The sequence below is a fragment of the Gossypium raimondii genome, chromosome 3 (assembly GCF_025698545.1).
Source record: "Gossypium raimondii isolate GPD5lz chromosome 3, ASM2569854v1, whole genome shotgun sequence".
Classification (NCBI taxonomy): Eukaryota; Viridiplantae; Streptophyta; class Magnoliopsida; order Malvales; family Malvaceae; genus Gossypium; species Gossypium raimondii.
The window spans coordinates 3,878,679-3,903,226 of record NC_068567.1 but is presented as its reverse complement, the minus strand read 5'-3'; the positions used below and the strand labels follow the sequence as shown (position 1 = coordinate 3,903,226).

Genomic DNA, 24,548 nt, shown 5'->3' with positions numbered 1-24,548 from the left:
GATGATTGTTTTTGAATTAAGGTCATTTACGTAATTAATTTTTTTGGGTTATTTGGATAAAATAGCCTAACTCTACTATATTTATTCCTACAAATACAAAAAAAAAATCACCTTATTCAAATTGGATCGAGCTAAACTTACTGAAGCCTAGTTTAGAAATGGTCCTTAAAAGGAGGAGAAACTAAAATTTTCAACTTTTGAAAAAAGTGCTTTTAAGCCAATTTTTAATTTTGTTTGGAAGAATACTTTGGGGACAAAAAATGCTTTTAAGAAGCTTTCCTAATCTGACCGACAGATAGCTTAATTCTTGAAAAAATAATTATAAAATATTATTTCCTTTGTATTTTATAAAGAAATAAGTTTTATACTCTTTTTCCCTTTTTGAGGGAAAATACACATCCCGTGATAGTAAAGGATGTTTTAGCCTTTTAGGCTTTTGTCCAGGCACAAAGATGAACCCATCAAATTTTAGGGCCATAGGAAAAAAAATGTTTCAATTTGGTCTTATAAAATTCTCAAAACAAAAACCCATCAAGGCTTTGGGCATTTGCAGTTTTCTTTTTCTTTTTTTCTCCAATGACAGTACTTTGGTCATCTTCTTCAATTTCACCACCACTTCCCTCCCTTCAACCTCCAATACCCTCCACAATCACCTCAAAATGCTCAATCTCCAATCCCTATATCCCCAAAACCTTTAGACTAGGCTTCCCATATTTGACCCATCAACCCCTTTGCTGTTCTTACTCCACTTCTCAATCAGAACCTTCTACTTCTCCTTCCACTGGGGTTTTCATCAAAGGTTTAACAAAAAAGTTTCATGATTTGTGTATTTTTTTTGGATTTTTGGTTGTAATCATTTCATGCAGCTAACCTGTTTGTGTTTTTGTCTGCCTACATTTTTGTTATCTTAGGATTGCCTCAGTCAACAGCTGAAGGACGTCTCAAGAAAGTGTTTTCACAGTTTGGGGAGGTTAAACAAGGTGAAAACTTGTTAATTTCTTAAGAATGTTACTTAATTTGAATCATTTGATGTTCATCCATGGAATAGTTCTAAATTCTAGGAAAAGGTGGTGTTTTTTTTTCTATCTAATTAAGATTCTTGAAATATATTTTTGAATAGACTCATGTCCTTGAGACAGATTGTTGCTATGTTAGTCCATACATTTCCAGACATGGATATGGGGTACGATCTTCCAAATATATGGACAAACTTAGAAAAAAATTTAACATATTCATGTTGAACACGGACCCTTATCCAACACTCACCCTCGAGTCAAAGTGACATAGGATTATTTTGTAGTAGATATTGCTTGAATAAAATGTTATTTATGGAGAAGAACTAGTGGCAAAAGAATTTAGTATAGGCATAAAGCATAATTTTGTTCCTGAATGTGACAGTTTTCCCATTTTAATCCTTGAATTCTTTTTATTTGTATTAGTCTTGGAACTTCTGAACTTTTACCAATCTGATCCCTAAATTTGGATTTCATTAAAAGGATAACGTGACACTTTGAGATTGTACTAGATCATCACATGGAAGCTTTAAATTTTTTGTAAAATCTACATAAAGTACAAAAAAGTATTCATAATATCAAAATGTCACGTCATTATACCTTAATAGGATCCAAGTTCAAAGACCAAATTGAGAAAAGTTATTAAGTTTTGAGCCTAATGCAGACAGAAAAAGTTCATGGACCAAGGTGGTAAAGGTTGCCAAGTTCAGGGACTAAATGTTAAGCATTGTTTTTTTCATCCAGATGGTGATGAACTTCAGGTTCTTTTATATCGTGGCTCTCTCTTCAATTGTTTTGTATGATATTGCAGTCCATGTTGTGAGGGAAAGAGTATCCAAGCAGTCTCTAGGATCCGCTTTCGTTTGGTTCGATAACGAAGAGTCTGTGCAACTAGCCGTTAACGAGTTGAATGGGAAGGTAGCATTTCTGGCAATTATGGTGACACTCATCTCATGGTTCCCTCCCCCATCTCACATTCATCACTACCGAATTGTTTAGTTTTTTGATGGCAGGTTCGTTTCGGTTAAAATTGCTGTACCTGGATTGTCGAAGAAACGGGGAAGGACAACACAGTACAAGTTCTAAACTTTCCATGGATCATTTTGTGCCGACAAAATAGCAAAATGGCCTTGATTTATTGACAGATATGGATAGCATCGACAGGTAAGAACTAAATCAAGTGCTCAAGGAGGTGATATGCAGTATTTACCATTCTGAACACTTGATGTTTTAGTGTACAGATTACGCAAATGCAAAAGAGTAGGGTTGGATTAGGGGGCTAAATGTTGCATTAGGGTATGCTCGATTTATTTCGGGTTATTTTCATATATTTGAAAGATCATATAGCAATCTCGTATCTGTTTATCTGTCCGAAATAGGTGTCGGACACGAGTATTATACGAGTAAAAAAGCCCGGGGTAATATAACCCTAAAGCAAGGAGAGTTAAATGTTAAATCCTATATCATGACTTTCCATTGTAGAGATAGTTTGTGTAGTACTTCCATTTTCTTTTTCATAATTTCATATCTGAGTTACCTTTTATAATTCCAAATATTTCTTATAATTACTTTTTAATTTATGGTAAGGAAAATTTTTCATTTTTGTCATGGGAATTTTATCATAGTAAATTAGGTTATTTATTATAATTTATAAGGTTAAAATATGTTTTTCTTGCTTTATGTTCTTTCCTTTTCTGTCTTTTGTCCCTTTCTTATCTACTATTCTTGATTCGATCAATTTGTCAAGTTTAATTAAATAAATTATTTAAAAATCATAAAAATTATTACAAAAATACAAAAACATGTTCAACCGGTTTAATGGGTATGTACCAGTTCGCGAGTTAATTAATCTAATGCTTTTTTTTTTTCGGATTAGTACCTCAATTAATTTTCGTTTCCATCTGGTTTTAAAAATCATGGTGTTGACTCAGCCTCTTGACGATGGATGGAGTGTCCTGGTAGGTTGGGTTCAGAGATTTAACCTGTGGTTGGGGATTTGTTGTTTGCTTTGCATTTTCATTGTAAGCTTGGTTACAATGGGACTGTTCTCGTAATGTTCTATGCTGGCTTTGGCTACCAATATTATGCGCCTACGCATAAATCATCCTATTTTGGGTAGCTTGCTCAGCTCAACTTGGCCTGACCTAGGCAAAAAGTTCTGGTAAAATCACCTCTCTGGTCCTCAATTTCGAATTTGCCCATTGTTAGCTTATAATTTATTGAAGTATTCGAAATCTAATGACCTTAAGTGTAATTTACCCTAAAAATTTACCTTTTCAGTCATTGTAAGTTACAAAATGATTATTGAAGTATTCGAAAGTTTTCATTTAAGTCAATAGGCTGTTAAAATCACTGCTATAACTGCTTGTACCGATCGAAAGCTTTCCTTCTCTTTCTTTTATGTAGTTAAGTTTTTTTTTTTTTCATGAAATAACTTTGAACATCATGAATCTACGAATCAAAATTCAAATAATTTTCTTCTCCAATTTTCAACACTAACCTTTAGATCGATTTGGATATAAGACATGCCTTGTTACTCGTTTATGTTACTGATTCGTCGCACCAATCTTCAAATCCTCGCTTGGAGCTCGCTAACCAAATTTTAAAATAAAACTTAAAGCTCAATGACTTAAATAAAAACTTTTGAATAGTTTAGCGACTTAAATGAAAACTTGTGAATAATTTAGTAATCATTTCGTAATTTTTTAAAGTTGAGTAACCAAAAGGTAAATTTAATAATAATTTAATAAACTTATATTTTCCCAAAAGGTGAATTAATCATTGTATATTAGATCAAATAATAAATTAATCTTTTTTATTAAAAATTTTATCTATTTTTATTTTTGAAAACTGACTTTAACTGATGTAATAATTAAATAACTGACATGTCAGGTGTATCTCATTTTATGTGTAGAAGGGAAAATTGCAATTTGATTTATAATATAAAGCGGGGATAAAGAGCTTTATAAGTTAGGTAGAATTGTTCTATTTCTCCCACGTGTTTCTAACTAACCAAGCATCACCGTTGATACAGTTCTCACCGGTATTTTCACCGAATCCCATGAAAACGACCTAGTAAAACCTTCTCCATACCGCCACGTGTTCTCATTTGATTGCCTCTTTTTTTTGTTCAGAATATATACACAAATGAAATAAATTTGAAAAAAAAGAGTTCTTTTGTTTTTTGTTTTTGCTGTTTATCGTTTCTCCCTTCTGGACTGTTGTTCCCTGGTGATTGAAAAACAAGCCACAATGCAACCGATAAATTCGGTGTTGGTGTCGAGGATGCTGTCGAGGACGGCGGCGGCGACGGAATCCGTCAACGGATTGGAATCTGTCGGGGGAGGTTTGCCGTTCGGATCTCTATGGTGGTTCATATACGCCGGCTTTTCTTGTTTTTTCGTACTCTTTGCGGGGATGATGTCGGGTCTCACTCTCGGACTCATGTCCCTCGGTCTCGTCGAGCTCGAGATTCTACAAAGAAGCGGCACTTCCACTGAGAAAAAACAAGCTGGTAGAAGGCATTACTTTTTTTTTTTTAATTTGAAAATGATGTGACGGTTCCGTTTTGAAGTTTTGATTATTATTAGATTGGATTTGAGATCTTGTTGTTGTTGATGATGATGATGATGTTTTTAGCTGCTATTTTGCCGGTGGTTCAAAAACAGCATCAGCTTTTGGTGACTTTGCTTCTTTGCAATGCTGTTGCTATGGAGGTAAAAACTGATTTAACGACTTTTTTAGTTTAATTAAATAAGAATTTAAGTCGAATTATGACTTTTTTTGTTAATTTATTTCATTCTCTGATGCAATAGTATTTGATTAAAAGAAAGTTGTCTAATACGAAGGATTAGATGTTTTAAATCACAGTGAATTTTTGAGTTGATAATTAAGGATAATGTGGTTGCTTTACGTGCAAGTTAGACAAACTTTGCATGTGGACTCCATCAACCCATGTGATAATAAACAAGGGCGTGATTGAATGGAAAGGTTTTAACAGTAAAAAAATATAATTATAGCAATAATAGCTGCCGATGGGAACAGCAATGAACAGGGGAGAAAAACGAAATGGCAAAGATGGCATCTGTGATGACTGATGTGTAACACTGAGAGTTAATGGTGTCAGGCTAAAGTTAATATTAAATGGGTTTAATCGTGGGATTCGGCATTTAGGTTAAATTTTATAATAAAAAGAAGGAAGTCCAAAATTTAGGTTTAATCCAAAATTTTTAATCCAAAGTTTGAGCCAAAGTTCTTATTTTTTAATCCAAAATTTCAGTTTCCAGTTCTTTTGTCAGTTCAAATCGGTTTTTACAATGTAGTTATATTATATTGGTTGAATCGTGGGATCAGTCGATTTCCGGTTCAACCAGTTAAATCCGATTCAACGAGATTGCCCACCGCCACCATGTACTTTTTGCTTGAATTTGGTTGTAAGAATGGGATTGGTTTAGCCTAAAGTTGTTAAGAATTGGTAGTTGGTTCTTTCTCTAATGTTGATATTTAACTGATGGACCTTAGTAATTAGCTTGTTAGAAACATATAATTGTTGTTTTATTTATGCTTCCAACGGGGGTTGATGCTAGGAAATGATAATGAAGATGTTCTATGAGTAGCTATTACATTCATTGATAATGTTCAAGAGATGGTTGACTTTCATTGACAGCTTTGATATTTCCATTTTGCAGGCCCTTCCTATATACCTGGATAAGCTTTTCAATGAGTATGTTGCTATCATACTTTCAGTGACCTTTGTTCTAGCTTTTGGTGAGGTAGGCTCTTCTAACTTTTGTACTACATTAATTTGGCATCAATCCGTGAATCCTTGACTATGACTGTTCCTTTTAACTTTTTAAGGTTATACCACAAGCACTTTGCACCAGATATGGGCTTGCTATTGGTGCAAATTTATCAGGACTGGTGCGGGTCTTAATGATCCTTTGCTTTCCAATAGCTTATCCCGTTGGAAAGGTATGATAGGTTTGCACTCTGTTAACTCCCTACTGTAGAAACTTTATTATACACTAGACTTGAGTATTATGTAGTTTCTTAGAAATCACGGAGCGGATCGATGCAAAATCCATGCAACAGCTTGGGTTTTGCGGAAGGAAAGAGAGAAAGGAAAAAAAAAGTTGAGTTTGAACATAGTATCTATAAGAGTTGATTTGTCTTCTCATTTGTGTATGTTTTCCAGGTTCTGGATTGGATGTTGGGGCATAATGAAGCACTATTTAGGCGGGCTCAACTAAAAGCTCTTGTCTCCATCCACAGCCAGGAGGTAAATACAATATGATACTGAAGAAATTTTCCATTGCATTCCATGTCTCTTTCTTCATATCATGATGTAGATTGTTTCTTGAACTAATTATTTAGGCTGGAAAGGGAGGTGAGCTCACTCATGATGAGACCACAATTATTAGTGGAGCACTAGATTTGACTGAAAAGGTATGCACCTCAATGAAACTAATGTCATTGATGGCCATATGTAATATTGATGACAAAATTAACTAACATAGAATTTTCATGCTAATGCCTGGGATCTGTTTGAATCAATTGCAGCATCTTTTAACTTTTTGGTCCCTGTTTTGTTGTAATTATTTGGACAGACGGCTGAGGAGGCTATGACACCTATAGAATCAACTTTCTCTTTAGATGTCAATTCAAAGTTGGACTGGTAATTTTGCTCCTCAGTTCATATTGTAGTTAATATAAGAAGGATTAATACATCTGTTGGACCATCGATAACGTGTTGATATTGTCCTTTTATCAGCACGATGCTCTAACAACATTAATCCATCATTATAAGTGCTACATTAAGTGCAGTTGTGTGTTTACTAGCATTGATTATTGCTTTTGTTTCTCATGCATTCCTCAATGTTTAACCTCAAGTTCAATTTACCTCAGGGAGGCAATGGGTAAGATCCTTGCACGAGGTCATAGCCGAGTCCCGGTATACTCGGGGAATCCCAAAAACATTATTGGACTTTTGCTGGTATGTGTTAATTTGATGGAGTCTCTCATCGAAAGCTTGGCTGATCTTGTTGGTTATTTTTACTCATTCTTTATCTCAAATGTCTTGTTTGAAAATTGGAATAAGGTGAAAAGCCTTCTAACTGTGCGTCCAGAAACTGAGACACCGGTCAGTGCTGTTTCCATCCGTAGAATTCCAAGGTTTGTTAGTTTTTCATAGATTCTTTTCTAATTTTTTTTTTTTATAATTTTTATCGAAGTCACCCGACCAGCAAAAACTCAAATTCAGCTTAACTTAATTCGATCACAAAAGTCAACAATTCGAATCTATCCAACTCTAACCTAAATTACCTAAACTTGAAACGATCCAAACTCGAAATGACTAAACTAGAAACAACCTGAACTTCAAATAATTTAAACTTGAAATTATCAAAATTTGAATGAGCTCGAATCTAGAATGGCGAGAAACCCAAATCATCCAAATCTAGAACAACCCGAACTTGAAACTGACCTGAGATAAAATGTCCCAAGAATTTTCACTTTTGATCTGTTACAGATGAACTTGAACCAAAATAAATCCAACTCGCCGAATTAATAAATCCAAGAAACTCAAATAGTCTTGACTCAAAACAATCTGAACTTGAAATTGACCTAAATCTAAAAAGTTTTAAGGTTTGATTTGATTCAGATTTACATTACCTAAAACCAATCCTATTCATCCAATTATAAGTAAAAATAAAAAATGAGGTGGCATCTAATTCATGAATGGATGTTTTCAACAGGGTTCCATCTGACATGCCTTTGTATGATATATTGAATGAGTTTCAAAAGGGCAGCAGTCATATGGCAGCTGTTGTTAGAGGCAAATCTAAGAATGCTTCTGCTACAGTTGATGGAGAAAAAAGTGAAGAAAATAATAGTCTCTCCAATGCAGCAGAATCCCAACTGACTACTCCTTTGCTTCCCAAACAAGACGAGAAGCCAGAGTCTGTAACTGTTGACATTGACAAGTCTTTCAAGCCTCCTTTATGCAAGAATGCTGCAACAAATGGACCGTCTATGACATCAGAGGATATTGAAGATGGTGAAGTTATTGGTATTATCACCCTAGAAGATGTTTTTGAAGAACTTCTACAGGTAAATTGAAGTCTTCTAAACTCGAACTCGAAAGTTAGATCTTTTCAATTCAATCTGATTTTATAACTCAAACTTATCTAACCCAAATCTGAAATGACCTGAACAACAAATGACAATCTGCCTAATTTAGATGGATTAGATCCAAAACAATCTGGTTTGTCTGATTGATAAGTCTAATTAATGTTATCTTGTTTTATTCTTGACTGTGTTTAATGTTAATGAGCTGTTGAATTTCTTTACAAAACACAGGAGGAGATAGTGGATGAAACAGATGAATATGTTGACGTGCATAAAAGGTAAATTGGTGTGCTACAACTTCCAATATTCTCTTTGGTTACCTCCAAAAGAATAAAAATGTGTAACAATGGATATCCTATATGTATATTGCAGAATCCGTGTTGCTGCAGCAGCTGCTGCTTCATCAGTGGCACGAGCACCGTCAAGCCGGCGGCTGACCGTTCAGAAAGGAGTGGTAAGGAAACATATTAAAATGCTTTGAAACAAATTATTCAAAAAGGAAAAAAAGAAAAAGAAAACATTGATGGGGTGATTCTTGTGTTTCTATAGGAAATACAAAGTAAACAAGGACAAGGACATGCCCCAAAAAAGCTTGTGTAAGGTGATATCTTACCCCCACAGGGTAATAGGACCAGCTGAGAACAAGTGGAGTTCTGTTTTTAATTTTGGTTTCTAACACTGCAAGGGTGGAAAAAAGAAAAGGAACATAAAAAAGCCTTGTTCATTAAGTTTGGTTCCTATGTCTCGAAATAAATTTCTTGTGCTTAATGGTTGATCTAAATTTATATGCAGGACACGAAACATGTAATTAAAAATCCAAGTTTTTATTTATTTATTCATTTTTTGGGTGATGATATATGGAATTGGCCCTTGGGTTACTTTGGTTTCCTTCATGAGCTGAATTTACTTGGGTTACTTTTGTAGCGTGAATTTCTCCATTGCTCCTCATTGACTCATTCTTTCAAACCATAATATTGCCTACATATTGGTCTGCCATGTAGGCTTGTTTAAGCTTTAACAATCCACACATATATATATACCAAGGCAAGAGAAAAGGGTTATCTAAGTTTGAACTCAATATCTCATATCAGCAAGACTTATAAGTCATTTATCACTACTCAGTAGTTAGTTGATCATTTTAAATTTAGGTCAATTTCGAATCAGGTTTCTCATTCAAGTTTTTCAGATTTGGGACATTTTAAGTTTTGTCATTGGGGAACACTCAAATTCAATTATTTTTTGTTTGAGTTATTTCTGATTTAGCCCATTTTTTAGATTAAGTTGAATAGATTCGAATTATTTATTTTCTATGATTATATCTAATTGAATTGAGTATGAATTTGAATTAATATAGTTAAATTTTTGATTTAAAATCCAAATTTACAAACTTATAATTATATATAAACTCATTAAAATTCTTTTTTCCTCTTGCAAAAACAAAGTCTTTCTTAAACTTTCTTTTCCCAATACAATCGGAGAGGGAAGTGGCTACATATAAAAATTGTATCTAAGTTGGTGATCACTACGGTGAAAACTATTTGAGTGGTAACCAAAACAGGAACCAAAATGACATGGTCTGTTAGAATGAAAAAAGTTAAAAAACAGTAACAACCATTATCACATAAAATGAAGAGAGGAAACCTTAAACTCAACAACTTTATCTCTTTATGGAAGTGTCTCATCCAAACAACCAAAAAAAAAAAGGAACTTGTTTGTAAAGAGGTAAAGTAGGCTCAGTTCGGGGGTTCCTCTCTTCATTTTAGATGATAACGATGTGATATGATTGATTCACTGTAATTGCTTTTTTAATAATTTTTCATTTAACAATTTATCAGTTTGTAAAGAGATAAAAGAATATCCGACAATAATATTAATATTATTCGAACTAATACTCAATAAATTAAAAAAATTATATTTAAATGAATAGTAAAGAGTTAAAAAGTTAACTAATTAAATGCACAAACAAAGTACAAGTAGGTGATCATCATTTAAATCCTAAGAGCTAACACATAGGAATTTTTCCATAGGGATGATTGGTGAAGCAGATTACTAATTTTTGGAAAGGGATTGTTAAGTTTAAGAAAAAAAAAATTCATTAAAACCAACATGAAAAATGCTAGAAAAAGGGGGAAAGCTTGATAATTTTACAATATATTTTACAAAAATCAGTGTACATTCTAGTTTCTAACTAGCCTAAGCCAAAAATTTCACCTCTTACCTCATTAGAAGCTACAACCTTTAAGTATGTAAGGAAGGGAAAAAAAGAGAACAACAACAGTAATTTGAGCTTTCCATTGTTGAAATACGTAGTTATTAATCCTCCCAACGTAGAAGCAACACAGTGCATCTCCATATAATGTAGAACCTTGTTCGCTGCTCTTTCACCAACCTCGAGCACCTCCGCCATAGCCGAAGCTTAGGGATCCCTGTGACTTTAGGGCTGCAACCAGATGCTGCCATGTTCAAGCAGAGACTCGACATATATATATATGATTATAAAGGTATTTGACAACTTTGGGTTTATGGTGTTTTTATGATTGTTGAAGCTGGGTTTTGTGTGTTTGTTTATGGGAACATTGAACTATATATAGAGAGAGAAGGGAAGGGAAGGGGATGTGTGTGTGTGTGTGTGTGTGTGTGTGTGTGTGTGTGAGAGAGTGTGAGAGAGAGAGAGAGAGAGAGAGAGAGAGAGAGAGAGAGAAATGGCATGTAGTTTGGGTGATTGGAGAGAGACAATTGTTGGCTAAATGTGGGTTAAGATGGAGAAGGCCCCTTTCAATCTGTGCTTGACAAATCAACCCTGGAATATGCATTCACTTGTACTATATATGAAATGGCATTCTTTTGCCCCTACACTGTAAACTATTGTTTGTATATGAAATGGCAAAATTGATGTTTTCAAGTTAATTTGATTAAAGAAGAGTTTGGATGTCTTGGTAGAGTATGGTGCGTTTAGTTTACTTTTTATCTTACGCTACAATATTTAATCTTATTATTACTGTTATTTTTAAACTAATTACAGGTAAACGCATCACATATCCAAACTCACTCTAAATATCATTTACCTTAATTTGAATTTTAAATTTTTTTTTATTTGTAAATTGAGTCTTAACTCAATTAGCATCATTATTGTTGTCAGTGCAAGAAGATATGAGTTCTAGTGCACTGAAGCGTATTATCCTCCTATTTAAGGGTTGGGGAGAGGTTATAGGTAATTTTAGACATCGTATAGAAAAACAGATGATAAAGAACATATAATGAGATTGATCTTCAAAAAAAATTATTATTTCGAGTTTGGTTATTTCGGATTTAAATTATTTTAGATTCATATCATATTATTTATATATTTTATCATGTTATCTTGGATTCAAGTCATTTTAAAACTTGATCGGTATTTTTTTGTGATTAAATAAAACTAAATTGAATTTAAATTAAAATACTTGTATCATGATTTATATTTTTATTAAATATTTTAATAAACATATATATATATTTAAATATAGATTTGACATTTAATGATAGACAACTAAAAATGGATATCACAGTTTGACTTAATTGTTGCATTCCTCTTTGTTATGTGATTTCTCAATTTAGAATATAAGAAGTTTGGTTATAAAATAAAGGTCAAGTCCTGCTATTAGTCCCTGTAGTGTATATAAGTTGTGGATTTAGTCCATATATTTTAATTTGATCAAATTTTAATCTTTGTATTTTTTTGAACTGATCAATTTTAGTCCCTATAGTTTTGAATTTTGAAATTTATGCGTTTGGTTAAAATTTGCTATTAGTCATGTATTATGCGTAAAGTTTGTAGATTTAGTCCATATTCTCCAATGTGATCGTTCTTAGTTTTAATATTTTTCGAACTTTGAAATTTCAAGCTTGAAGCAAATGGTGACAACCATTAAACCCACTGATCGACCTTTGTGAGTTATATATAGAAATAACAAATTGACTTTGCATTACACTTGTGTTAATATGTTTGCCGCATAAAATTTTAAAATTCAAAAAGTATAGGAATTAAAAATGATCAAATTAAAGTATAAAGATTAGATTCACAACTTACGCACAATACAAAAACAATTCAACAAGCGGTAGTTAAAATTCTTGTCAAATACTCGTTTTTGCATGAATTTAAACTGTGTTACCCTTATCTCCTACCCCTAATATTGTATCGAAAAAATAATCACAACATACAAGTGAAAATATTTTGTAAATTTTTTTTATAATTTTTTAATTTAAACTTCATAATTATTTTTTTAAAATAAAATATTTTGAAAGAAAATTTAATTGTTAAAGGGCATGGCTCCTAGAGCATGTGGCTCCAGCTATGCCTCCCCCTGTCTGTGTAACAATTATTTGTCCCAATTACTGTTTTGTAAGTGAACAAAAGTAGACCCACCATTAATCATTTTTTTATAGTTTGGTTTTTATTATTAATAGAATTTTTATAATTATTTTATGTTTCACAGTAAATAATTTAAAATGAAAATAAAATTATTATCATAAAGATAATATAACAATATTTATTATATCTTCTAAGGGGCGAAGTCAGAAATTTTCTAAAACCTACCTCATTTAATTTAAGACTCGACTCTTAATATAAATAATGTTATAATATGCTTTAAGTTCGTATACCTTTCATACATTTGGAATTTACCTCATCTACTTTTATTTTTAGGAATTTATAGTTCATCTACTTTTGAATTTAAAATTCAAGTTTAATTGTTAACATCAGTAAAAAATTTTTATTAAATTTGTTAGGGTAGCATTTTGAAATAGAAAATATTAATCACTTGGTAGTCATGTAAGAAAAAAAAAAGACGTGGTGATGAACCTAAATTTGATGGAAGAAGTTTAACCATGTTAACAATTGGAGGTAAAAGTATCATGGAGGCCTCTATACTAGGAATTAAATTACATTTTGCCATTTTTACTAAAAAAATAGGTAAATTAGTTATTTTACGTTAGATTAAAAAGCAAACTGGTCCTTTCTGTTAAAAATTTCATCTATTTTTACTGTTAAAAACTGGTGTGGTTGACTAGAGGTGATCATGGGTTGGGCTACCCGGCCCGGCCCAATGGCCCGCCCGAAAAATGGGAGGGTTCGGGTAAAAATATAGGCTCGAAATATGAGTTTGGGCAAAAAAAGAGGCCCGTTTAGAAAACGAGTCGGGCCTCGGGTAAAACTTTTTGGCCCGGGCCCGGCCCAGCCCGAATTATATATTAAATATATATATTTATTTTTAATCAAATATATATTATTTTAAATCAAATATATATTTTATATATATTAAATATATATATATTTAATATGGGTTGGGCCAGGCCGGGCTCGGGCTTAGCAATTTTCTTTCGGGCCGAGCTTGGACAAATTTTTAGGCCCATATTTCGGGCCGGACTGGGCCCGAGCCTAGAAAATGGGCTTAAAATTTTGTTTAGGCCCAGCCCGGCCCGGTCCATGATCACCTCTATGGTTGACGAGTGTCACACAATTACACATGGCATGTCATGTGTACCTCATTCTAACTCATAGAACCAGTTTTTAGCAATAGAAATGGATAAAATTTTTAACATAGGATCAACTTGCTCTTTGATCTAAAGTATACAGACTAGTTTACCCATTTTTTAAGTAGGAAAGAAAAAATATGGTAAAAGCACCATGAAAGCCCTTGTATTAGGAGTTGAATTGCATTCTATCCCGTTTACTAAAAAAGGGGCAAATTAGTCTTTGTATGTTAGGTTAAAGAGCAAAGGGTCCTTTTGTTAAAAATTTCATCAATTTGTACTATTAAAAACTAGTCCTTCTACGTCCACATGAGATACACGTGGCACACCACGTGTAATTGTTTGGCTATTCCGTTAGTCACGCCAATTTTTAACAATAGAAATGGATGAAATTTATAACAGAAATGATCAATTTACTCTTTAATCTAACGTACAAAGACTACTTTGCTTAATTTTTTAGTAAAAGAAACAAAATGCAATCTGACTAATAATATAGGGATCTCTATAGTACTTTTATTGGCAAAATGTGATCTAACTTTTAGTACAACGGTTCCTATGGTACTTTTATCACAATTGGATTTATGTTCTTAAAATTGAAATGTAAATGAACTAAATTTCTAAAAATAAAAGCACAAAAACAAAATTACAAATATATGAAGAGTATAAAAATTCAAAAGGTAAAAAGATCTCTCTAGTCCCTTTCAATTTCAAAATCGAGCAAATTGGTCCTTCTCAAAAAAATAATCCTTTTCAATTTCGAACGTGAGCAATTAAGGACAATTAATTACGACATTAATGTCTTCCGTCAAAGGTTTCGCCCCCCACCCTACGGAGAGCCATGTACGATTCACGGAGGGAGGCGCCTCGACCATACATGGACGTACGATCACTCACCAAGAGACTCTCCATGTTGGGGGACAATACCTTCCGTTGTCGAGGGATTGAATCGGCGTCCACGATAACAACACTTCGAATACTACTCTCAGAGGAACTAATTCTCCTTAATTAAATTGCTTTGATATTTTTTAAAAGAACTATTTTTCTCAACATTGAGAGTAGCAGAGAGAATTTTTTTTAAAATTCAAAGCCAGTCTTATGTTATTAAGTCGGATCGAGTTGGATTTCTTTTGCTAACCCTAAATTTTAGACCAAGATTCCACTGACAATGAAGGGTCCACTTCCTAGTTTCTACCATTGGAACACAACAGAGTCACGTGCGCAGTTTCTCTGTCATTTTCCCAAACTGCTGCTTTGATTCAACTTCAACAGTATATACACCTTTTTTATTTTAATCAAATTACAAAAATCTTGCCGGCCATTGATGAATTGATTGCCAAGCTTTTCTTAACCAGTTCTCACATTAAGCTTATCAAACATCAAACATTATCTCCTACAGTTACCATAAACCCTGCAGTTTCTTTTTTATCCTTTTGTGAGACCCCCATTTTCTTTAAGCTCCCTCAGGGCCTAAGACAAGATTTGTTGGATACTCCATTGACCCCAAAATTAATTAATTAATTACTCAAATTGTGGCTCATAATATCTGCTGCCATGAGAAAGAAACATTTATTATATTGTAGAGTTCTTGGTTGGACCACTAGATCATGATTTTTAACAACAATATTTTTGTTTGGTTGCTTAATTCCATGCATGTATTGGCTCAAGGTTCAGTGGTCAAGTCAAAAAATTTTAATTTGGGGTTAAAATTGAATTATAATTTTTTTGGAGGGTTAAAATGAAGTTTTAACATTAATGTATTAACTTATATTTTTATGATTTTTAAAATGATTATATTAAAAATTTTATCATTTTTTGGGTCAAGACTCCTACCTTTCAGACCAATCTTCCGATTTTTATTGGCATAGGTAATTCATGCATTTTTATGTGAAAAATATGGCATTTACTTAGTATCCTCAAAGTATCAATATCGTGTTAAGTCCTTTCGTCAGCTTAGCTATTAATCTAGGTGTTAAATGTCAGTTTGGATTTAAGGTAAGCATATTTAAAAAATGTGGATCAAATTGTAAACATGTGTATACTTACATGCATTGATAGTTTGGGTCTAAAAAGACATTATGAATAGATTTTAAAAATGCCAACACATCAAATACGAGCAGCTTATGATTTGAGTTACCATTGAATGCCTAGATCAGTGTCTAGGTTGACGAAGAACTTGATTGATACAATATTAATACTTTAATGACTCAATCAATTAAAATCAAATGGATTATACTTTAAAGATGTGTAATGCAATTAGACAAAAAAAAAATCAAATGGCAATATGCTAAATGCCAATTTCACATATGGATATGCATTGTAGAAGGGTGATTGTCCTCCATCACATTATAACAAATCAAGGCCTTGATAAGCTGCACACTTCCTTTATATCCCAATGTCAAGCTCAAGGTGGATTGTCAATGTTAGTTGACACTATTTTTTCCCTATCTTATTTATACATGATAAAAGATAATGAAAGCTACATTCGATGGACCCTAACTTTTGGCCTATTGATTAAGAGTGTTCACTTTTATACTCATATCATGAAATCAAATCGTAAAAAATATTTATTAATAGTGTATGTGGCAATAACTTTTTTTTATCTATAAAACTCGAATCTAAAACTTTACTTAAAAAAATTAAACTCCTTACTACTCGAACTAACTCAGATCGATACATGTTTGTTGGAGTTAATCGGTCAATAAGTGTTATCCTTAAGCTTCAATAATGATTACAACTAAAGATTTAGGGTCACACCCTGATGGTCAAATCATGTCCTATTGCCATGCAAAAGGATAGCAAGGAAAACCCCAAAGCCTTATCTTAAAACCCAAAGTATATCAAAGATAAGATCTTTAATACTAACTTATAAAACAATGTGGCCCTTTTTAAACAGAAATTTGATCAACTGAGTCCAGCTAATAATGAATGAGACCATGTTGGGACCTTATTGTGATTAGGCCAATAGACACCATACATGTGGACCAAAGAAATGTAATACACGTTAGACATATATTTAATCACAATTTAAGCACACATTTAGTGAAAAAAAAACTCAAGAGATTATGCTTTACTAAAGGAGAAAATTTCCAAGTACTTATTTGTGTTCCATTTTGTTGGGAGATTGGATAGTCAATAATAGGAGGCAAGTGGTTTTTATCCTAAATGTTGAAAGTGACCATGTGAGACCCCAAGATAACAACATTCAATTTTTCTCAAAAAGAAAAAATGTATTTCATGTCCCCTTAAATGGGTGGTGCATCTATTTACAATTAGTGTAAAAGCAGCGATGACGGTAAGGTTAGACACTATAACAATATTGTAATGTGAGACAAAACAAAAAGCTAAACGCACCACACTAAAGGTGTTTACGTCCATCCAAAAAGGCCTTTCATTAAATAAGAAATTGTACATGATAGTCAAAAAATCGAAAAAAAACTTGAATCTAAAAAGCTTAAAAAACATAAAAATATAAAAGGGACACAAATCTTAGCCCAATCTCGTGAAAATGACTTAAATTGAATTTTTAAAATTTAAAAGTGATAAATAATATAATTTTTTAATAAATACATTAAAAATATTAAGTTAAATTATTAATAATTAAGAACTAAAGTTGGAATTACTATTCTTACAAAAGAGTTTTACTTTAAACACTTTGACCTAAAGAGGTAAAACTTTACAATTTTACACCACCCAATCTTGTGAAATTGAGTTTTAACCTATTTATTAGAACCAACACTCAAAACAAATTAGATTTCACTAAAATGTAGTTGATTGAGTCTTAGCTCGATTGGCATAGACATTGTTATCAATGCAAGAGGATGTGAGTTCGAGTATATTGAAATGTATTGTCCTCTTATTTAAGGGTTGAAAATGGGTTATTTAGAATTATTTAATTTTAAAAAAAAACTCAAGCTCTAAAAATACTTTAACCCAATAAAAATTATTTTTTTGCTAAAGGATAAATTTCAGTATAATCTTAATAATATTTTTAAGTAATTATCTAAAAAATTAATTTAATACTATTTGGTGCTAACAAGTATTTGCTGTAAGTGGGTGTACAGCCCAAAAATGGTGTAAGCCCAAAATAGGCTCAACTACATTAGAGCTTACTTTAGGAAAGCCCATTGAATATCCAATCCAATTTAAATGATAAAGCAAAATACAACAACATAAGAGAAAATACCTTTCCAAAATTAATTTCCAATTATTCAATCCAATCCAATCCAATTACGATAGACTTGTTCATGGGCCGGATTATTTCTCTAGGTTTGAAGGCCCGTCTAAAATTTGAGATGTTTGAGTAAAAATATTAGACTAAAAAAATTTAGGCCCGTTTAAAATATGGGCTAGGCTCGGAATCGAATGGATTGGTCGTCGGATCAATCGGACTAGGAACCAATATGGATCGGTTGAATCAAACTAAAAATCAAGATTATTCTTTTAATAATTTTTAATAATTATTTAATTAAATTGGGCAATTCATGATGAATTCAACCATCCGTTCATTTTAAAAATCCTGATTTTTGAATCAATTTAAATAAATAGTTGGATTTTTTGAGTTAACTTTACGTACCATGAGATGATAAGGAACTCCTTAACTAGTGGTCGAACCTGTAACTTTACGTACCATAGGATGCATTGAACGAATTTGTAATTTTCAATTAAAATTCAACTTATTACAAAACAAAATTAACATTAATTAAATAAAAACTTTTTAACAGTTTAATCCCATGTTGTTAAAAAAGAAAACCAGAATTCTCAACTGTTCGTCACCCCCTCTGTCATCTCCTCAGCTACCAGTCAATCATTTAATTTTCCTTTTTATCTTTGGTTTTTAATTTCCTAATAATTACTTGAATTCAATCTGTTTATCCGATTCTTAGATTGAGGGAGTTTGAGAGAGATGTCGTGCTTAGCTTCTTGCTGTGCTGCGTCCACATGCGGCCTTTGCTCAACGGTGGCGTCTGGGATCTCCAGAAAATCAGCCAGGCTTGCTTATTGTGGTCTCTTTGGGCTTTCCCTTATCGTTTCATGGATTCTTCGAGAAGTTGGTGCACCTCTTTTGGAGAAGTTACCTTGTAATTTTTCCCTTTCTTCTGTCCTCTGATCATATGACGTTTACCATATGTTTGATTCTTACTTCTTTCAGGGATTTGGGGTTTTATTTTGGCCTTAATTTTTGAAGATAAGAATCGGTCCTTCAAAGCTTTTGGAATTTGCTTGTTGGGTATCTCGAATATTGATGTTAGGTGATAAAAGTATATTTATTAGAAGTTTGGATTTTGGAACAATGAAGTGGAACCTGAGCTATTCATGAATGCAATTATTGACATATTGGAACCTTAGCTTCTAAGTTAAATTTTGATGTAAAAATGATTTTCTCCCCTCATTGGCATTTGGCTTGCTCAGTAGGTTTTGAATTGTGGAGTGAAGGAACAGTCAATTTACTTACTGAATTATAGGAGTTGTGATCTGTAGACAAGTTTTCTGAGTTTTCTTTATATTGCTTTGTATGCTATTACCAATCTAAGCCATTGTAAGCATGACTGTTTGAGTGTTAAGGATGTGAGTTCATATTGGTAGAATTAAATGGGGGCTTTAATGTTTGTATCCTGTACGTTGGCTAAGCATTCTTTAGTTGAGTCATTGAACTCTGTTTATTTTTTTTGCTTTTATGATAAATTTATACAAATAATAACAGAGTATTTGGAAGAACCTGGATCTTGGTTCACTTGGTTCATTTAGCCATCTTCATATAAAAAATTAACAGATAGTTTGGATTACACTGCTTATTCTAACTCAAGTACCAGACAGAATCAACTATACTTTTATGCCATCTAACTATTTGGACATCATTGTGTTGATATTCTGATATTGTACAATTGGTCTCATCTTTTATGTTCTATTGGGTTCTTGACATTTAATAAACTATTTTGTATTAATAATTACCCTATTGCTCCAAAAGATCATAACAAATCAATGCGCTTTCTCCTGAATACATGAATTTTTGGGTACGTTTAACTACTTTTACTATTCTGTGTTGTACAAGTAATATATAATCACATGTATTCTCATGTTTTCTTGGCAGGGATAAAGAGTTCTACTCAGACAAAAACATGGTATCAAGAACAGGCAGTACTTCGTGTCAGCTTGGGGAATTTCTTGTTTTTTGCTATACTAGCTCTAATAATGATTGGTGTCAAGGACCAAAATGACAGACGTGATTCATGGCATCATGGTGGATGGACTGCAAAGATGGTGATCTGGATTTTGCTTGTGATCCTTATGTTCTTCCTTCCCAATGTTGTCATCACAGTCTATGGTTAGTTTTGCTCCTTAAGCTCAATTATTAAAATCTTCCTCAATCTGGAGGTCTGTAAGTTCACGTGGTTATGGAGACACTCTTTTTTCTTTTAAATGGACTTTGTCGTTCCTTATTTTCATACACTAATGGCATGTCTGCCAAGTAAGGATAGCTAACTCTTCCAAGACCCAACAATGCAGGAGGCTCATGCAATGGATTGCATTGAACCTGCCTAATAACATGCTGCAAGCTTGTGTTACAAAGAACTTTATTTTTGCTCTATGCAACTACATGAAGCAATATTTAGGTTTTACTGCTAACTATTTCCCAGGTTTGCATAGTGTATCTGTTATAAAGATAAATTTGGTTAAGATTACAACATAAGAAAAAGACTGTTCTTTTGGAATGTTACATGAATTATCAGTGTGATCAAATATTATGTCTATGAAGTAATTATCCAGAATATATGTGTTTTCAAAGGCATAATTAATCACCAAAAATGTAATTCAATAGGATTAATTTAAGAGGTGCCATTTCTTATGTGCCATTAAATTCCCAGATTCAGAAAGAAAGGGAAGAAGGCAGGCATGTCTTCTTCGTTTTATTGAATTATGATGCTTTCTCTTGGGGCTATGTTGAATTAAATTTCTTGACTTCTAGTCTTTTATGCGTGTGTAAATATTCTCGTCAGATATGATACTGAAATTTGCAACTAACCTGGTAAACTTGCTATACTTTCAGAAATACTATCAAAATTTGGTGCGGGCATGTTTTTATTGGTTCAAGTGATTATATTACTTGATTTTACGCACTCATGGAATGATGCCTGGGTTGAAAAAGATGAACAGAAATGGTTGGCTCAATTCCAGTGGTTCATTATTGTTCTCCATTGTTTCTGTTATTGATTACTAATGTTTAAATTCTGTTCCTTCAGGTATATTGCTTTACTTGCTGTATCAATTGGTTGCTACCTTGTAGCATTTGCGTTCTCTGGCATTTTGTTTATATGGTTCAACCCTTCTGGTCATGACTGTGGTCTCAATGTCTTCTTTATTGTCATGACAATGGTTCTGGCATTTTCTTTTGGAGTTATAGCTTTGCATCCTGCGGTAAGAATAAGCTTGTTTTTCTATTTATTGATTTTACATGATCAACTGACCTGCTGCAAACAACTTGAGTTGATAAGACAAATATTTATGTATTGAATCATTTAAAGAGTAGGTTACTGTAGAATGACAAGAAAATTGGACATTATCTGGTTAGCTCCTTAGGCTATCTGCTAGTTTACTCAGTTTTTTAAACTTTTATCTTTTATAATTTTATAATAAGAAAATTGGAGCTATGATCCTCTTGGTAAAACTACCAAGTCCCAGATTTCTTAACTCTCAAAGCTATTCATTATTATCTATACCAAGCCTCCAAGGGACAGCTCACACCATAAATACGAAAAGCTTGCTGCATAAATCTTCCGTTGGAAAATTTGCATATACATGTAAGACATAACAGTGTAATAAGTCTAACCTTGGGCTTTGGCAGGCTTGTAGTGTTTAGTGATATTGAATTAATGAAAATATTTTAGATTTTTGCAACTGACAACATAATTGAAATTGAAAATCTTTAACAGGTGAATGGCAGTCTTTTGCCTGCTTCTGTGATATCAGTTTACTGTGCTTATGTGTGCTACACGGGTCTCTCCAGTGAACCTAGAGATTATGTATGCAATGGTCTCCATAATAAAGCCTCAGCTGTTTCACTTAGTACTCTTATTCTTGGGATGCTCACGACAGTTCTCTCAGTTATCTATTCCGCTCTTCGTGCTGGATCCTCAACGACATTTTTATCACCACCATCTTCCCCAAAAGCAGGTACTCAAAATAATGCAATACTTGTAATCTTTTAAAGTCCTCTGAAACTGCATAAGTCGAAGATATTTATACAAGTATTCCCATCTATTTCCTGAAACTTTCCTGCTGACATTTTCAGATGCCTAAGCTAGTGCATTCTATTTTCCTTTTACATGATTCATTTTTTATTGACTGTTATGTTTTGTTTTATATTCCCTTGGGTGAAATATTGTGATACTCAGAGGTAGACTTGAGAACAAGGCCAAACTGCTATTGGTAGATCATTTAATTATGCTACAATTGACCATGTATTGAGACAATAAAATAAAGTGGCTGCTGAACTTGCTTATCTGGTACCTTTTTCTGAATACCAGTTGTTTTGCTTCTTTTTTTTTTCATATGACATTTAATGCAAATTTACTAAAACCAAGTGGCTATATCTGCAGTTTATTACACTTCAACCAGTTATTAATTCACAATTTTCTTTGTCTGTGCTTCTTGTAAATTGTAATTATCACAAGATATAATGCTTCAAACGTAGAACCAATGAATGAAGGTAGATTCCACCCTGTTTTCAAAATGAATTAAACAACAATTTCCCTGCAGCCTCTCGATGATACTATCTGAACAGGCTATAACCTTGAATGCCATTTGATAAGCTTCTGCATTTCAAAAGGTAGAAAGTAGAAACCACTTTAATTAGGAGATTAAAACCTTGTGGTGCAGGTACAAAGAAACCACTTTTAGAAGGGGACGACGTTGAAGAAGGCAAGGAAACAAAGGAGAAAGAAGCTCGACCAGTTAGTTATTCCTATTCATTCTTCCACCTGATCTTTGCCTTGGCAAGCATGTACTCTGCTATGCTTCTTTCCGGATGGACCAGCTCATCTGACAGCTCAGATCTTGTAGATGTTGGCTGGACATCAGTCTGGGTACGAATCTGCACCGAATGGGTCACTGCTGCACTCTACGTTTGGACCCTTGTGGCACCTTTGATTATCCCCGACCGTGAGTTCTTCTAGACTTTTATTTCAGCAACATATCTAGCTATTCTAGAAGCTATTAGCATCTAAATAGTATATAAAGCTACTCATTTCTTAGAACTATCAAATGTTCTGTTGACTTTCCTTCCTTTTGTTGGAAAGCAATGGTTGTAGATAGTGAAGCTAGGTTTATTTGTTTGTTTGTTGTGTCCTGCATACAAAATCAGCATGATGAATGTATAAATACAAAATTGTTATTGTAGATTAGATTCCTCTCTTTTAGCTGTTCTTTTTAATCAAATTTGCTCTCAATTGGTTTGGACAGTGGTAAAAAAACCGGTCTCATCTACTGAATTGGTTGAATCAAGAATCGGTAGCTTATTTAGTCTGTTCAAATTAAAAATCGGGCTTTGTTAATCAAGTTGAGCAGGTAGCTTGACTTTTGAACGAATCTAATTATAATTAAGTTTTTAAAGTCAAGATTGATTATTGAATATAATTATATTGATTAGGTAGAAATCAATTTTTGAAGTTTAGACTCATCTCAATTTAAGATATATAATACTTTTATTTAATTTTAAAATGTACTAAAATTTTTAATATTTTTATATTTTTGAAAATTGTGCAGCCACTAGCAAAATTTTTAATAACTCAGTTCATAATACTTATTATTTATGGTGAGAACTAACAAAGAAATGTTTTGTTGTAAAAATTTGACCCTTTAAAATTCATCATGCAATTTTGTCAAAAAGCATTATGAAGAATCACTTAAGTGCTACTTTCTTAGCCTAAATGATTGGTTTTTATGAGACTTTTTTGCCTCTTTTTTTTACTTTACATTTCATGGGATCAAAAATATCGAAATGTTCATATCAATTGTTTTCTTCTTAAAGGTGAACGTTTGGTCGAATCGAGTGAAAAGATTTTGAGTTAATCAAGTTGGCGAGTTCTATTTTATCGTTATAACTCTATTTCAAATTCTTTTTAAATTGAGTCGAGTTAAATTAAATAATTAAACATATCAATTAAAATCTTGTTGCAATATAACACTTGAATCATTAATTAACTTATTTAGGTCTCAATATTATTATTTTAAAATTTATTAACTTTCTTTATATATTCTTTAGAATTTTTTAAAAATTATTATGCTTTTTAAAAATATATATAAATTTTGAAATTTTTATAAATATTTTGAATTTTAAAATTTATTTTGAATTTTTAAATTATTTTGAATTTTTTTTGAAATTTTTGTTAAGAGTGACTAATTTGGTCATTTTAAAATTGATAGGGACCGAAGGGGTATTTACAATTCAAATTATTCGAATTTTAAAATTCAATTCGATTCGAACTCGAAACTTGAAATACTTATTTGAGTTGACTCAAATAACTTGATTCGATTAACTCGAAATTCGAATAGGTAAACTATACATAAGTCACTAAATTATTAGTAAGTTTAGGTTTTGGTCACTCAACTTTAAAAAGTTACAAAATGGTTATTAAGCTATTTGAAAGTTTTCATTTAAGTCATTAAACTATTCAAAAGTTTTTATTTAAGTCATTGAATTTTTATTATTACTATTTTTTTAAAAGTTAGGCTAGCAAGCTCTAAGTGACGATTTAGATATCAGTACAGTGGATCAATACCCATCGATGAGTAGAAGAACAATCTTAGATCCAAGTCGATCTGACAGTTAGTGTTAGAGATTGAAGAAGAAAGATGTTTGGCTTTTGGTTCATATATCCGTGGCGTTCAAAGTTATTTCATGAAAAA

At 32.5% G+C, this 24,548-nt stretch overlaps 3 protein-coding genes across 5 annotated transcripts; all 3 read left to right on the top strand.

Moving 5' to 3' along the window:
* Positions 1-368: 368 nt before the first annotated feature.
* LOC105796624 (organelle RRM domain-containing protein 2, mitochondrial) lies at positions 369-3,390 on the top strand. 3 transcript variants are annotated; one of them, XR_008194202.1, is made up of 5 exons: positions 401-799; positions 912-980; positions 1,825-1,931; positions 2,013-2,177; positions 2,945-3,390. XR_008194202.1 is itself a non-coding variant. In XM_012626376.2 (4 exons), the coding sequence occupies exons 1-4, from the start codon at positions 577-579 to the stop codon at positions 2,039-2,041; spliced, it is 414 nt and encodes a 137-aa protein (XP_012481830.1). In that variant the 5' UTR covers positions 369-576; the 3' UTR covers positions 2,042-2,559. The 3 variants fall into 3 exon arrangements, 2 of the variants coding, with proteins under 2 accessions (XP_012481830.1, XP_012481829.1); XM_012626376.2 differs by lacking the exon at positions 2,945-3,390 and having other exon boundaries at positions 369-799; positions 2,027-2,559; XM_012626375.2 differs by lacking the exon at positions 2,945-3,390 and having other exon boundaries at positions 406-799; positions 2,013-2,559.
* Positions 3,391-3,995: 605 nt separating this feature from the next.
* Positions 3,996-9,026, top strand: LOC105796623 (DUF21 domain-containing protein At4g14240). Its single transcript, XM_012626374.2, has 13 exons — positions 3,996-4,527; positions 4,653-4,729; positions 5,702-5,785; positions 5,871-5,984; positions 6,208-6,291; positions 6,387-6,458; positions 6,620-6,687; positions 6,918-7,005; positions 7,111-7,184; positions 7,766-8,120; positions 8,370-8,416; positions 8,511-8,592; positions 8,688-9,026. The coding sequence occupies exons 1-13, from the start codon at positions 4,266-4,268 to the stop codon at positions 8,736-8,738; spliced, it is 1,458 nt and encodes a 485-aa protein (XP_012481828.1). The 5' UTR covers positions 3,996-4,265; the 3' UTR covers positions 8,739-9,026.
* A 9,371-nt stretch (positions 9,027-18,397) lies between these two features.
* On the top strand, positions 18,398-23,044 carry LOC105796622 (uncharacterized). The gene is made up of 6 exons (XM_012626373.2): positions 18,398-18,724; positions 19,735-19,968; positions 20,692-20,803; positions 20,885-21,059; positions 21,575-21,815; positions 22,521-23,044. The coding sequence occupies exons 1-6, from the start codon at positions 18,550-18,552 to the stop codon at positions 22,814-22,816; spliced, it is 1,233 nt and encodes a 410-aa protein (XP_012481827.1). The 5' UTR covers positions 18,398-18,549; the 3' UTR covers positions 22,817-23,044.
* Positions 23,045-24,548: the final 1,504 nt, after the last annotated feature.

Bases quoted from the DNA above. Each gene is read 5' to 3' on its own strand.
- LOC105796623 (XM_012626374.2), top strand. From the start codon at position 4,266: ATGCAACCGATAAATTCGGTGTTGGTGTCGAGGATGCTGTCGAGGACG. The intron at 7,185-7,765 runs GTTTGTTAGTTT...TGTTTTCAACAG, and splicing joins TCCATCCGTAGAATTCCAAG to GGTTCCATCTGACATGCCTT. The intron at 8,417-8,510 runs GTAAATTGGTGT...TGTATATTGCAG, and splicing joins TATGTTGACGTGCATAAAAG to AATCCGTGTTGCTGCAGCAG.
- LOC105796624 (XM_012626375.2), top strand. From the start codon at position 577: ATGACAGTACTTTGGTCATCTTCTTCAATTTCACCACCACTTCCCTCC. The intron at 981-1,824 runs GTGAAAACTTGT...ATGATATTGCAG, and splicing joins GTTTGGGGAGGTTAAACAAG to TCCATGTTGTGAGGGAAAGA. The intron at 1,932-2,012 runs GTAGCATTTCTG...CGAATTGTTTAG, and splicing joins TTAACGAGTTGAATGGGAAG to TTTTTTGATGGCAGGTTCGT.
- LOC105796622 (XM_012626373.2), top strand. From the start codon at position 18,550: ATGTCGTGCTTAGCTTCTTGCTGTGCTGCGTCCACATGCGGCCTTTGC. The intron at 19,969-20,691 runs GTTAGTTTTGCT...CTATACTTTCAG, and splicing joins TGTTGTCATCACAGTCTATG to AAATACTATCAAAATTTGGT. The intron at 21,060-21,574 runs GTAAGAATAAGC...AATCTTTAACAG, and splicing joins TTATAGCTTTGCATCCTGCG to GTGAATGGCAGTCTTTTGCC.